The sequence below is a fragment of the Balearica regulorum genome, chromosome 1 (assembly GCF_011004875.1).
Source record: "Balearica regulorum gibbericeps isolate bBalReg1 chromosome 1, bBalReg1.pri, whole genome shotgun sequence".
NCBI lineage: Eukaryota > Metazoa > Chordata > Aves > Gruiformes > Gruidae > Balearica > Balearica regulorum.
This window is the reverse complement of record NC_046184.1, coordinates 93,615,150-93,630,182: the sequence shown is the minus strand read 5'-3', so window position 1 is coordinate 93,630,182 and position 15,033 is coordinate 93,615,150. Positions and strand designations below refer to the sequence as shown.

Genomic DNA, 15,033 nt, shown 5'->3' with positions numbered 1-15,033 from the left:
CTTAGGTGAATTCTGATTTTAATCAGCTGAAGTCTTTTTCACATTCAGGGGTTTAGCAATGATAATGTTATGACATTAGTAAGCTTTGCAACAGGATAGTGAGTCAGTTGCTGTCTGTCAGTAACGCCTCCTGTTTCTTCTTGTGTATTTGCGCAGACACAAGCTTACAAAATACAAATGGCAAGTTTGTGATGCTGTCTTCAGCTTTTGAAACTTCCTTGGACTGCAGGTACAGCTGTTCCCGTCAAATTTGGTCCACCTATTGATTCCTTAATGGAATAGCCCGGAAATTGGTCTTACTCATCAAGAAAACATGTGAGCATGTTCTCTGATACACTTTGAAGTCTTGGTCATTCCTTTATTGTGGATTGGCTGACTGGACCTCTCTTGTATGTGAAGATCAGTATTTGTTCTGCTACTTGGGTATGTGTGTCCTTTAACTACAGGTTCCTTGTAGATTGTCTGTATTGATGTTCCAGTAAACTTGCTACAAAGTGTGCTGTCAAATGCTCTCAAGTCTCTCTTAGGAGACCAGAATGAAGGCGATGTAGAATTTGCAAGAAACACTGATTATTTTTTCAAGATTCCTTTTTCTGTGTGAAACTGTCACGAAGTTTGTGACATTCTTCAGGACTTCAGCTTTCCTCAACTAAAACCGTCGTCTTTTCTCTGTGTGTGCTGCTCGGTCTGAATTATCTTGTGCAAAAAGTGCTTAATATTTAACAGTAGAAGGCTATGCTGAAAACAAGCTATCATTTTCCAGCCAGCTTATATCTTGCAACCTGCCAAAGCCTATATCAGGAACATGATGTGTGGGAAAAAGTTCTAAAATGATAGACAGAAAAATGTCTTGTGGGAAACCTAAAATGCCATGAGACTCATTCTGTTAATAAAGAATGTTTCTACAAGCACAGCATCATCCCCCTTATTTTTTTGACATTTTCAAAAATGAAAGCTTGAAAGCGTAAAGTTTGTGTAGAATGTAAACAACCTTGATACTTATCTAAGTTACATTTCTTGGAAATAACATTCCCTTAAAAGAAAAGAATGGTCAAAGTGAATAATTAGCCAGAAAAAAACCCAACCAACTTCTTTGTATAAGGCATACCTCCCAACTACTACTAATAAAGGCCATACTGATGGCTCAGATAAAATTTTATATGAGCTTTCTGATTACATTTTGCAAACTTGTCTTAAAGGTAAACAAACTCATTCTATGATGTGCTAGTCTCAAAAGGTGCACCAGATGAGTAAATTGTTAATGTAAACACATCATAAAAAAAAAAATCTTAAAAAAAAAGTTCCCTAATGCAACATGCAGCACATTTTGTGTACCTTGCAGTATATGCTAATGGAGGTAATGATTAAATTGTACAGATGCCTGAATGGGGATGGCAAAAGTTCATGTTCAGCTAAACGTCATCTGTATTTCATTTTGCTGCTTTTAAAGGAACTGTTTACATAAAAGAGTAACATCGATTTTATTCAGTGAGTCAGTGTTTAAGCAAAAATAAAGCATATTGTTTGACACGTGCCTTTATGTAAGCTGTATATCTAGAATCTGTCTTTCAGCTTGAGCAATGAAATGGTATTTCTGGCTTTTGTTTTCTTCTCACTAAGTAGCCAGTGCTTTGGCTGTAGAAGTGATTTTTTTTTTTTTGCTTTTCATCTTAAACTCCTCTTCTTTTGTGCTTTCAACTAGAAAATGAATCAAACAAACCTTGAAAGTTTCTTTTTTCAAAATTGAAAGGCACTGAATGAAGAAGAAGTGAAAAAAGAAACTGTCTTTAAACAACTTATGTAAAACCTGTACCTTCACTTCTGCAGGTTTATGTGGCAGGACATGGCCCGCCCTCCAGTTCATGTCAAGTTGTAGCTGCCTCTTGCTGCTAAACAGTCTGTGGAGAGTGAGAGAGCCTCCGTCTGGCTCCTTGGCTTGGTCAAACTCCCAAGTCCAGAGGAAGCTCTGATTGAGGAAGGGCCCAAGAGGCAGGAAACAGATGTTAGCAGCAGTGTCCTGGCTCAGGTGGCCCGATAACAAGTGTACCAAGCCAAAATAAAGAAGTGGGTTAAATGGCCAGAACTGTAGTTGATAGTCTTATTTATTGGGCTACTTAAATCTAGATTTACCTAAGGATTAATGTGACTTTAGCACATGCTTTTCTTTGGTTGGCGTTTGTGGTATGTTGTCGAGCTTCAGGCTGTTTGATAGCACTGCAGGTCGCTGTTTGTTATTTTGTGCAGCTAGGAAGCTTTCTTCAAATGCTTTGCGTGGTCTTTTTGGTACATCAGTAGTTTTATCTTGTGTTTGGCCAGAGATCAGCATGCACAGGGGGATGCAAAAGCCAACAACAGAGTCCTATGTATTCATAAAAAGCCCTGTGAAGTCTCTAAAAAAGAGAAGATTTAGTATTTGATTTTTCTATTTATGTCTTTCTTCCTGTGACCTTTCCTGATGTAAAAGATATCTGGGTACATTAGTCATACCAGGACCATGGCAAACCTACAGCTTTAAATTAGATGTTGGCACTTTATCTTCCAGGAAGAGTGCACAGAAGTGATTCTTTGAATCTGCTTTCAGATTTTGCATGTTCTTGATATCCGTTCATCAGTTGAGCAATCTCTTTTTACAAGATACCAGGAGCATATTGGGAATCTCAGGGTTAAAAAAAAATAAAATTAATAGAAGAAGTGGAATTGAAGAAAATTATGATCTCAGGGGTAGGGATGATGCTTAAAGGTTGTGCCGTGAAGGCATCACGTGTCAAAGAGAGATGGTTCATGCTGGTGATGCGGTGGAACAGCAGTGCGGAGGTCTGTGCCTGGACCCCTTCTTTTGGCTCCATCTGGCTTTTGAGAAGGGCCCAGACACAGTCTCTGCCTTGGGATTTCTTGCAATTCTTTTGAGACTCCACCTCAGTCAGGTCTTTCACAGAATCAAAACCTTTGTTCCTGGTTTATTGGTGGTCTGCCTGTATCTTAAAACACCTTCTTGCAGGGCTGTCAGTGACTATTTGAGCTTTCTGGCTTGCTGCTGGGCTACCCAGGAGTGCGTGATGAGCTCAAGTAGGTAGATAGCTACAGGGTAATGCAGAGGGTTTCTGAATGCACTGTTGCTCTTTGGTTTAACAGCATGAGAAAAGTGCATAATTTAACCATCAGCAATCTTCCTTCATTCTTGCTATAAGTTTCCTCCTGGGAATTGGGGGGTTTGTCTTGTTTTCAGACTGGCCTGTCTTTTCCTCATCTCCCATGATTGCTGCTGCCACCATTTTTCCATTTGAGAAGGTGTTTCCACAGATAATCTCTTAAGCTTCCTGAGTGCAACTCTGACATTCTTAATTTGTACATGTTATTTTCTGCCATTTGTCTAGCTTTGGAAATTTCCATTTCCCAAATCCCTTTAGGAGAGATAGGAAAAACTCACTTTGTAAGGGTGATGAGGCACAGGTGGTATATTTGTGTTTCAGATATCCGTAACAAGTATTTTCCATTTCTGACTTTACTAAAAAAAAAAATCATCTCCTTGTAGGTAACTATTGGAATGTGCTGACCGTGGATCTGTATAAAGGTTTTTCTCTTGTAGGGATCCTCCTAAATGCATGTAAAAGCTAACAAGAAGTTGCAAAACTTGACACTGCCATAGTGTTAAGAAGTTGGTTCAGAGAACAGGGGAGTTCTTTTTCTTAGTTAAATGCCACTTTGTAAAAATTGAATTAATCTATGTGAAAGGACTGGACCTGGTACTTCTCTTGTTGGCTTGTTCTTCTAGGGAAGAAGTATCTGACAGTCATTCCCAGTGATGGAGATGGACCAGTTGAAAAACAGAGATTTTGATGATAATAAGTTTCAATAACTTTAATAAGAATGGCTTCCCAGATAGAAGAGAGAGATCTTAGTATGAGCTTGTGGACCTGCTGAAGGTTTTTTGAATTCCCATAGGAAGCAAAACCATGTTGGTTCCACTGCTCTGTTCTGTGTAGTTTTATTAAATCAAATTATGGTTGCCTTTGCTAAAGTTTTGTTGTGTTGCTAGCTTTACTGTGTATGTTCCAGTTGCCAAAATACTAGAAACCACAAAGGGCACCAGTGTAATAAACAAGAACAAATATGGACAGTCTGAAATGCTGTTACTTGCATGTAGTTGACTTAACATCTGAAATAAAAATTGTTTCTGTTTTTAGTATTTATTTTAGTTACAGCTTTCTTATACTCCTATGAACTTCCTTTCTCCCACTGGAATATGAGTAAATACAAGAAGACTACTGCTCACTTGCAACTATTTAAGAACTGCAAGCAGTAAAAGGAAGCAAAAATTAATCATTGAGAGTCGAGAATGAATTTTTATATAAAAAGTAATGATTCTAAATTCTAAAAATTAGACCCGTTTTCAATTTTGTATGCTTGTTTCTCATGAAAAAAACTTTGAAATGGTCATCTTCTGATGAAAAAAGTTCAAGCTTCTGATTTTTCATCTTTTCCCATTTCTGATTCCTATTTAAGATAAAAAAGTAATCACTGAGATCCTTACTATAACTGTAGTTATTTATAAATGGCAAGGAGTGGGCATCAAAAACTATGATTGTAAAACAATTTAGCCTGCTAGATATCCTTCAAACTCCCCCTGATTACATGTAAGTGCCAGTCGTATGAAATTACATTTGGTTTAAATTCACATCCTCTATTTAAAAGTTACTGAATTTCTGGTGGTCCAATGTCCTCCTTAAAACCTTGAAGATGACCTGTTTGAAGTCTGCCTGTGCATGATCCTTACTACAGAATTGCTTTGATTTTCTTTAGAGACCCATCACTTTTGGGAAACTCTTTCTATATTCCCTTGTTCCGCTGCTTTAAGACAGGTTTCCCTGTGGTAAAACGGTTTCCTTTATTACTTGTTTGTTTATATTAGTAGTGGTTTCCTTCTGAAGGTTAATTATTGTTTCAAAGAAATTGCAATTTCCTGTTCTGGTGTAGCTTGTTTTCTTTAGATTTGTTCCACGCTGTCATGATGTCTCTAAAATATTGTTCAGGAATTCTTTGTGTTTTGAAGGTGCAATGCTCCAAGGGGTGATCCTTACTCTTATTTAATTTCCTCTCTCTCTTTTCTTTCAATTTTAGGTAAGAACAACTTTGCAGTGATTTTTTTGCTTTTGAAGAATTTCTCCTTTGGTAAAGTATTCATCTCTTTTTCTATCTTCCTTAAAAAATTGTATTCTTTTTCTTTCTATTTAAGGGGGGAGAGGGGGGATCCTCAGCCAAGGCTAGCGCTGTGCCCTTTTAAATACTCTGAGATGGTTGCTGGAAGAGAATTTGAAAATTTCAAGTAGATGTTTGTGGTTTTTCTTAATAATTTTCTATATACAGGGCACAAGCATGTTATTTGTTGCGTGCGGGAGTTTGAAGAAGTTGGAAAGAGATTTTCCTTTAATGAAGCTGAGTGTGCTGCTTCAGATTTCCTGTGGGATATCTGCATGCTCAAAGGCCCTGCCTAAGTATATACTGAAGCTTACATAGTAGTAATTTCTTTATCTATCTGTACCTAGATAGCAAAAAGTAGATAAGTTAAACACATACTGTAACTTAAATGATGATTCACCAGAGCAATTAACACAAGTTGCAATACCAGGATTCCAGAATTGTTTGGGGGTTTTATTGTCTAATAAATTGGGGCTGTACTGTCCTGTGTTTTCCCGTCCACAGCCATTTCTAACTGTAGATTTGGAAACTTCCTGTTAAAAGGCTGCAATCCCAAGGAAAAAGATCTTCAATTTAGCAGGCCTAGAGACAACTTCTGATTACAAAAGAATTGGTATATTGTGGAGAGTAATGCAACTATAAATATGACTTCCTGTGCATTAGACATGTTTGCCAGTTGCTGGAAGCTTGAAAAAGGAGATCTTGTCTGGTTACAATTCACAATCAACCTATGGAAGGGAATTGAGAACAGCAGTCCATTTCTTTTATCAGGGACATTCTTGGTTCATAGTTTTGCAGTTCTGCTTTTTTTGTTCTTTTTTTCCTCTATGTATACAGTTTTAATTAGTGAGAGGCCCGGGCATGAGGTAATGCTGGAAATCAACAGTTTGAATCCTGTGATTCTTAATAGAGAATTAATGGGAACAGAGGTATTGCCATCTCCGTGGTCAAAGTAGTATGTCATTTGGACAGTATTTAAAGGCAGGTTCTGGGCTGCTGTGTGCATAATATTCCTTTGGGGTTTGTCTGTTTTTAGAAGACCAAAACTAAAACAAGAAATAGTGTAATTCATACTGGGAAATAATCCTGATCTTTAAAATTCTCTGGTATCTGTATTGTCGCAATTTAGTCAGAAGGACCCTCTGTAGCCATCTAGTCTGATCCTTTGTGTAATGCAATGCAAAAATTCCTCGCTTATTATTCAAACAGATTTTACTTGGGTTTCAGACTCTAATAAAGTCAATGCAAGTTGTGTGAATTTTAATTTGCTCAAGTCTTAAATATGCTTTTCCCTTGCAATTCCATCTGAAAGGCAATTAGTGATGTTCTCAAATGAACTCTGAAGTTCAAGATACTTAATTTCAAGAGACAAAGCTCATAGTTGCCCAGAAGTGGGTACATGGTATTCATCCTCATCTTGACTGATTTCCACGCACCTGGTTCCCAGGTGGTAATGAGGAAGAGGTGGGAGGCAGTGTGACAAGGAGAGGAGGGTGTGACACTGGTGGCATGAGGTGTAAGGAAAAGGTACGAAAAAGCCGGCATCAGTGAGTCCCCGCTTCAGAGCGGTAAGAAAACATTGACCTAGGATTTAAATGGTAGGATTCCTCCAGTTGTTCTCTACATATTGTCCTTGACCACGTTCTTAATTTTAGGGTAACCAGACTTTTAAGAGATTCAAGCCCTTAGGTAGGGGTTCTCAGTTGATGGGAGAAACTTGAGAGGAAGAAGGGGGGAAGCACACGTGTTCATCATCTGTGCACACTCTCACTCGTGCGCTCTTTCTCTCACTGTTGTCCTTCCTTGGTGATCTCTTTTGTTGATTAAAGACTTGTCACATTTGAGAGTTAATTACAAGTCAAGAGCATTAAATTAGTTTCTTTCTGTCAGCTACCCTCCTCCATAGGCTCTTCCTGCTTCTGTCCAAACTGCCATGCAGTGTTAGGTACTCCACAAATGACCAGAAACCTGATCATTGTAGCACCTGCTTTGGGCCACAACAGAAGTAGAGAGGGAATGTTGCATCAGCATGCAGTGCATCTACTTGTACTGCACACACAGTGCAAGCCTGAGCTATATGGATGGCCTTGCTACAGTGCAAATTTTTTTTTTTTTTTTTTCCTTTTCTTTCTCTGACTAGACAGCAGCTTGGGGCGGGGAGGAACGAATAATCCACTATGAAAAAAAATGTAGATTTCACTTCCTTGAGTTCAGTTTTTGCCCTGGTTTTATAGAGTCGCTTGATGTCATTCAGTTAAGAAAGTACTTTATAGTCCTGCAACTTGAGTACAGGTAGAAACACTACTTTCTTTCATCTGTTCTGTGACTTAAAAGAGCCGTGTTCCTACAAACAACCAATCTATCTCTTTTGATGGTTTTCCTTATCACAAGGCTCATAATCTCAGGAAAAAAAATTAAGTATTGAGTCCAGATTATTTATTTTGTAATATAAATTTAACTACAAATAGTCTGTGTTGAGTGTTTTTTGTTTCACCTGTGTTTGATTTTCATATCCTTTCCTGAGTTTTCCTCTTTGAAGGAAAAAAAAAAAGTAAAAATGAGTTAAATATAGATGTAGATTACATCACTTGGTCTGTAGTACTTATATTTTCTACAAGGATAGCAGTTTACTGCCAAAATATGACTCAAAAGATCAATAGCAAACAATCTGTACAAGTTTACACAAGAGAACTGAAGTATTTCATTCCGTAAGCATTGTGCTTTAAAAGCGCACATTGCAAAAATAGATACTTCTTTGAGAAAGCTGCTTTCTTAATTTTTACTGTTGCTTTCAGAAGTATGTCCAAATAGTTACAGGGTTGTTTTTTTCCTGAGCAATCTGTAGCTGCACACTGAGAACGTAGGGGAACTGGAGTGACTATGGCTCCAAATGCTTGCACTTAACAGAGGTCAGGCACAATATTTCTGTCCAGAAAGACAGTCTTAAAAAATAAATACTTAATTTAAAAGTTTGATGCATTTTTATTCTAACAAAGAATTCAAATGGAGGTCTGAAAGGTGCATTCCTTTTTAAGGGTATGCTGATCATGGTGGCTGTGGTTGAGGGAGGTGCATTTTCCATGTCGTTATAAACATTGTTATGCAGTGCATATAATATTTAACGTGCTTTGATTCCTTTAAAACCCTCTGAATTATTTTACCTAAAATCTGTGTGTTAAGAAGTGAATGATAGTTTCTCCCTGTCTGTGCTTGGTTAATGTTCTATAGAAGAAAATTATTTGGGCAACATAATACTGTGCTAATAGACATATATCTCATTTTTGTATAGTCCTTTTTTGTTGACAGTGTCAAACATTTTGCTCCTCAGTCATTGCCTTTACAGTTCTTCTAATCTTCTATTTAGTAAGTCAAATGTCAGAAGGGAAAAGGAAGGAGAGCTGCCTACTGTCTGTCCTCTTTTTTTAATCTGAGATTAAAAAATTACATGCTAATCTCTCAAGATGTAGTAGGAAAAAAGTACAGTTTGGGAATGAATTCTGTCCCTTTCATTCAGCACATGCTTTTTATTAAACTCTTTGGCTCTTGATTTAACATTATCTACACAGTACCTGACCGTTAAAGTCTCCATAGCATTTGCAACAATTCCAGAGGTGTCCTGACCATCTACAGATAGTAATGTTTGATAGCACTGGGTTTTTTAGGCTTTAAATGTTTGAGCATGTCATAGCTTTTAGAGATGAGTAAAAGCACACATTTTAGAAAAACCACTGAGAAGAGAAAAGTAGAAATTGGAAAATTAAAAATCGGGGTAGGTAGGAAAGAAGGGCAATTCAGATAGTCACGGCTTTCAGCTCTGGGTTTGTTGTTCAGTGTTCCTTAAATTTGGCACTCGTCTGCTGAGAATTGTGAGAACAACCTTCATTATTCTTAGCAGTTTACCCACCACAAAGTTTTGTTCTCCTTTTACAGAGGACTTGTCAAAATGCTATGACAACTAGGCTGGTTTTTAGACAAACAGATCCTGGCTCTAAAAAGACAGTAAGTCTGCAAGTCAAACGTGGAGGGCAGCCATTGGCACTGGAAGAAGTAAGAAACCACAGATTGTTTTCTCGTTGGATGAAGAGCTTAAAGCAATGTAAAGTTAATTGAAGAATTCCTTGAAAGTGAAGTCAGCCTAAAATAAAAGCTTAGGGGTCTATAATTTACTAAATCTGAAAGCTTTGTAAGCAGTAGTGAACCTAAAAGTTTGAAAAGAACATATTTTAGTAAACATATCTGGCTTGTGTTACGAACTGTCCTGTTTTAATTATTCATCCAAATAACGTAGATTTGCAGTAGGATCTCTAATTAGGCACGGTTTGATTTATTGAGCTGGCCCCATGTAAACCATGATGTCATGCTGTACTGCTCAAAATTACAGCTCTGCTCTTGCAGTTTAAAGGCGATTATTTTTAACTTTGGAATGTTTCAGTTTTGTGCATCTTGGCTTTTGGCTTTGTGAACTTAAGATGTTCTGTGCTCCCCTCCTCCTGCCTCCCCCAGATCAAAGCAATTTGCTGTAATGTAACCAGAACAAAACCCATTGAAATGGACTTCTGAACACTCTTGGCTTTAAATGTTGTTGGTAAATAAGGAGAAAGGCAAGAATACTCATGCTTGCTGTCAGAGGGGGTTGAGAAATAGGTACAGTTGGTATTGAACTATGTTTTGCCAGGTGTCCAGATGCTGGTGCCGTTCCAGAGCAGGAACGCTTCATTTATGTCTCTAAAAGATCTTAGTTTTCTTTTGATGCTGTGATTGAAGGAGAAGGAAAAGGGGATGGGAGGGGGTGGGGAGGGAGAGAGAGAGGCAGAATCTGCACTGCCTGTTACTGCAGGTAATAATTATTTACTAGGAACAGGAACTCTCACGCACATGAGGGGTTTTTTGTCATATGTGTTGCATTTTCTGCTCATTTCCCATTTGAATAGGAAAATTTGCCTTTAGTTAAACCCATGTCTGTTCCAAATGCAAAGGGAAGGCTTTTCACAGGAGGGTTTCTGCGTTTCCGTACAGAGGAGGTCTCACTTCTGCAGAAGTGAGCAGCATCCCTTCCTGCCAGCATCCCTGATTCTGGACTTGTGGGCAAAGGGACAATACACAGCAGGGTGTGGAGGAAGGGAGGACCGAAAGTTAAGTCAGAGTACAGTCTCTCCTGCCAACCTCCTCTAGCATGTTAGAAAGAGACCAGGCATTTCAGGGCAGGGAGAGTCTTTCTGTGGAGGTGTCAAAACAACTTTAGAAGAGGACGGTGCCTGACAGCAAACTAGGAGGGGAACAAGAATAAAGGCATGGAGGTGTCGCACTTGTACTGGAGGCACTTAATTACCCGTAGATGACAAAAGGTGGGAGTTGTGTTTGGGAGGCAGTAGCTGTGGCAGAGAAAGGCAGACTCCATTTTCTAACAGAGCAATAAGGAGAATTTCTGAGTGGGAGGGGAAGGTGAAAATGTCTTCCTCTGGATTTTAGAGGGAAGACTGGGTGAGCTGCCCTTGGTAATGATTGCACTGTTTCAGGCTCATGTAGGTTGAGAACAATGCACACTGAGTCATTGCAAAGCTATACTTCTTATGAGAAGCCTTGATTACGTAGCAGCAGACTCGGTTTCTATGCTATAAATTGTGTATATAAACTAGATTATAGCTTAATAAATAAATAAAAAGCCATGGGATTTATTAGGGGTTTTTATAAGGGTATTCTCTAATGGGTATCACATTTTAATATAATCAGTTGTTGACTAACATATTGGTTTTAGATATATGGTTGTAGTTGTCCTATAACTAGTTTCAGTTTAGCTAATGAAGGTTGGAGAGAATGCTGCTTGGGGATGGAAAGGGGAAAGGAGTTCATGCTCTCTCTGCGCTGAGTGCCAGTGAACGTAAATGGATGGAAAGTATGTGCGAGTTTGCTAATAAATGGTATGTATAGTGGAATGATCTGATATCTGAGTTCAGTTTAAAAAAATACGTATTAATTTGCTTGTTTTGACCTGGCAAAGTTGCCAACTGAAAACAAATTTAACCATTTAAAATAAGATGAAAGCCTTAATCCTTTGAGTATCAGGTCTCTGGTTTGCAGTCAGTGACAGGGGGCCTGTAGTGTCTTGATTGTAACATAATATCAATAGAAATTTAATAAAGTTTAACATTCAGTGAGTTTCCATCTCTTGTTGATTGTAACACTCTGAAAAGCTTTTCACAGTGGCTGAAATCTCTGAGAACAGCCAGCTTTTGGTGGTGAGCAGACCACCTGTCTTGTTTTGATGAAATGAAAGTAAGTGGTAGATTTCAGATAACTCTGTGGTGAGATAGATGCTCATGTTTCATCTTGCGTTAACAACACGTGTGTCTTTTTTTTTTTTTGTTATATCAGTCACAGAATCTGAATAGACTCTCTTTTCCAGGATGGTAATTAGCAGATAGTTGAAATGGATCTTGCCATGAGATTTGAGTGGAGTGACTGACTATCATCCGCTCAATGTATGTGTGTGTCTGGGCACATGCATGCACATGCACTGGTTTTGTCCTCATTTTCTTTAATGAATCTGGCAACATACTTGGTATTGAAACAGAAACAGTCAGACCTTGAGGAACTTAAGACTGACAGCAGTTTAATTCTTTTCTGTGTAATAAATGACTGATGTAGGTTTAATTATTTTCTTTTTGACAGCTCTTTTCCTGACATTTACTTGCTGAAACTGGTCTTGGACCTTAGAGAAACAGCTTGCCTCTGAGAGGCTTTAACAGCTTCTCCACCACTTTGCGTCTTGTCGTTAAAACTGGACATTGACCCACAAGCTGTCTCACAGCTCTGAAGTTATAGGTTTGAAATTGCTCAGTGAGCATGGTTAGCCTGCAGTGTATGATTAAAAGATCCTAATAGCCAGACAAAAGATAAGAGGGTGATGATGACTGTCATGAGAAACTAAACAGGGAGGTGGGACAGGAACCTGCCTGCTGTGATACCTCTGGAATTACCAGGAGGTCACCAGGTGGAAAGTAATGGCACTTTCCAGTTACAGTACTTCCAGTAGCTTGCTTTTGCTCTACAGTGTAAAGCTGTTTAGCGTCACATAATGAAACAATCTCTTCAATAACACGTGCCTGAAGTTATTTTCTTGATGCTGATGCCAAAAAACAAGTGGGATCACAGGGTACGACAATACTTGAACAGAGAGATGGAGGTGATCAAATCTGGTGTACAGGGAGTCTCATGAATGTGAAGTCATGTGAATGACGTGAAGGCACAGGGAGGAACACATCTGGCAGCCACGTAATTTGAACAAGTCCCTTGGCATTGATTAATGATGTGGTGGTCACATACAAGAACGTACCACACATCTCTTGCAATATTCCTCTACCCCCTCATTCCCAGTTCCTCAGCTGCAATTGGTCTCTGGTCTGTTTTGGTCAGAACGAGCAGGCTCAACCGAAAATGCAGAAGGAGCTCATCTGTGCTAACCTGTCTTGGGTGGAAATGATTATGGAGCCATCACGCAAGGAGCTCAGCTAGCTTGAGGAGTGTTGACCTGCCCTGTGGCAGTGGGTGGGAAAGGGGAGACGTATCCTCTGAGGAGAGGTGACTCCTGGCCGAGTAAGCATGCTCACAACCAGTGATGGTGTCTGCTCTGCATCTGGGGGTTGAGAAGGCAGGTATACAGAGATTATCATCTGACTGCTGTATCTTAGTTTGCTAACTTGAGCGTGGTTAGCGGAGAAGCCGTGATGCCACAGGTCAGAGTGCAGGCTGTATGAAAGGTTAAACAGCGTATGTGGCTGCACACTTAAAGGCAGACTACTGCACTTGTTGGCAGAGATTAAAAAGAGCACAGCTTTGGTTTTAGTGCTTTACAAGACCGCTTCTGAGTGGCACAGCAGAAGGTGTGCTTTTCTTCAAATGCAGCTACAGTTTTGCCTGAGTAAAACTTTGGCTCTTTATTGGTTATATCTGGAGATCAGGAAGCAATGCTAAGATGACTCACATTCATTAATTAAACCTCTAGCACCATCCTGGGAGGCAAGTTTAGAGAGGAAGAAATGGAGATGAGTAGTCTAAAGGTGCAGAGGGACTCTGCTTTAGAGCTGAAATTAAACTTTGGCTCCAGGCATTGTGCCTCTGGAAATTCCTTAACTACTCGCGTTTCATGTCAACACTGTCCAATTACAGCGCTGTAATTTAGAGTAATTTATACATCTGTATCTGTAGTGGATAAGATTTGCATAAACCACATCCATTAACAATAAAAGAACTGCTATTAAATAATTAAGTAATAAAAAGATCACACCATCAGTAACATGATTAAACTGTTTAAGAAAGGCTATCGTTTCTTTGTATCTGACTTCTCCTGAGCACTGAAAAGCAGATCTATTGTCAGACCAATGTCCATTTAGCTCTGTATCTCATCTCCAGCCGTAGCCGTTAGCCACAGAAAGATTAGAGAAATGAGGCAAGCATACAGTCACGCTTTTTCTTTTTGTCTTTTTTTTTTTTTTTCACATCTTGCTGTTTTCGGCAATTCTGCTCAAATTCTATTCTGAAATCTATTTTCAGCTTTGAATTTTGGAAATTATGCATCATCGTGGCAACATATCCACAGAAATCTGTCTTTTCTTCTGAACAGTATGACTAAGCACACCCAAGCCTCCCTCATACACATTTTATAATCACCATCTGCTAGTGGCATGTTGTGATGTATACTTGCATTTGAGAAGTTTCTTTTACAGCAGGCTTAGTTCATCTGTCCACCATAGCCTAGAAAACTCCAGAAATGCAGTGAGTCCAATTACAGTGTTTGTTCTTTTATCCGTTTTATAGAAGAATTAGTGGTTGTGGGAACTACCAGAAGACCCTTTCCTGCAGAGAAAGTTTGCCAACGACACCAGGCTGTGTGGTGTGGTCGACACACTGGAGGGAAGGGATGCCATCCAGAGGGACCTTGACAGGCTGGAGAGGTGGGCTTGTGCGAACTGCATGAAGTTCAACAAGGCCAAGTGCAAGGTCCTGCACGTGGCTCAGTGCAGTCCCAAGCACAACTACAGGCTGGGCGAAGAATGCATTGAAAGCAGCCCTGAGGAGAAGGACTTGTGGGTATTGATTGATGAGAAGCTCAACATGAGCCGGCAGTGTGCGCTTGCAGCCCAGAAAGCCAACCGTGTCCTGGGCTGCATCCAAAGAGGTGTGACCAGCAGGTCGAGGGAGGTGATCCTGCCCCTCTACTCCGCTCTGGTGAGACCCCACCTGGAGTACTGCGTCCAGCTCTGGGGGCCCCAGTACAGGAGAGACATGGAGCTGCTGGAGTGAGTCCAGAGGAGGGCCACGAAGCTGATCAGAGGGCTGGAGCACCTCTCCTGTGAGGACAGGCTGAGAGAGTTGGGATTGTTCAGCCTGGAGAAAAGGTCGCTCCAGGGAGATCTAATTGTGTCTTCCCAGTACCTGAAGGGGCCTACAGGAAAGCTGGAGAGGGACTGTTTATGAGGGAGTGTAGTGACAGGACAAGGGGTAATGGGTTTAAGCTGAAGGAGGGTTGATTTAGATTAGATGTTAGAAAGAAATTCTTCCCTGTGAGGGTGGTGAGGCACTGGAACAGGTTGCCCAGAGAGGTTGTGGCTGCCCCATCCCTGGAAGTGTTCAAGGCCAGGTTGGATGGGGCTTTGGGCAACGTGGTCTAGTGGAGGGTGTCCCTGCCCATGGCAGGGGGGTTGGAACTAGATGTTCTTTGAGGTCCCTTCCAACCCAAACCATTCTGTGATTCTATGAGATTTGAGGGAGATAAGGAAGACCCTTATAAAATGTGGAAGAGGTTACTGTGCCTCGTGCGTTTTTCCCAGAATTCTGTGG

General features: G+C 40.0%; 2 protein-coding genes across 8 annotated transcripts in view; one reads left to right on the top strand and one right to left on the bottom strand.

The window, feature by feature from the left end:
* The window catches only part of CMSS1 (cms1 ribosomal small subunit homolog), a 243,920-nt gene that overhangs the window by 119,037 nt on the left and 109,850 nt on the right, over window positions 1-15,033 (top strand). For 2 of the 4 annotated variants that reach the window (XM_075766635.1, XM_075766651.1), the window contains exon 2: window positions 5,119-5,169. The exons of the other annotated variants lie outside the window; for them this stretch is intronic. In XM_075766635.1, the coding sequence (XP_075622750.1) occupies window positions 5,119-5,169 (51 nt within the window). The remainder of the gene's footprint in view (window positions 1-5,118; window positions 5,170-15,033) is intronic. 4 annotated transcript variants of the gene reach the window in all.
* FILIP1L (filamin A interacting protein 1 like) overlaps window positions 1-15,033 on the bottom strand; it is a 208,020-nt gene that overhangs the window by 115,479 nt on the left and 77,508 nt on the right. The window lies entirely within an intron of this gene.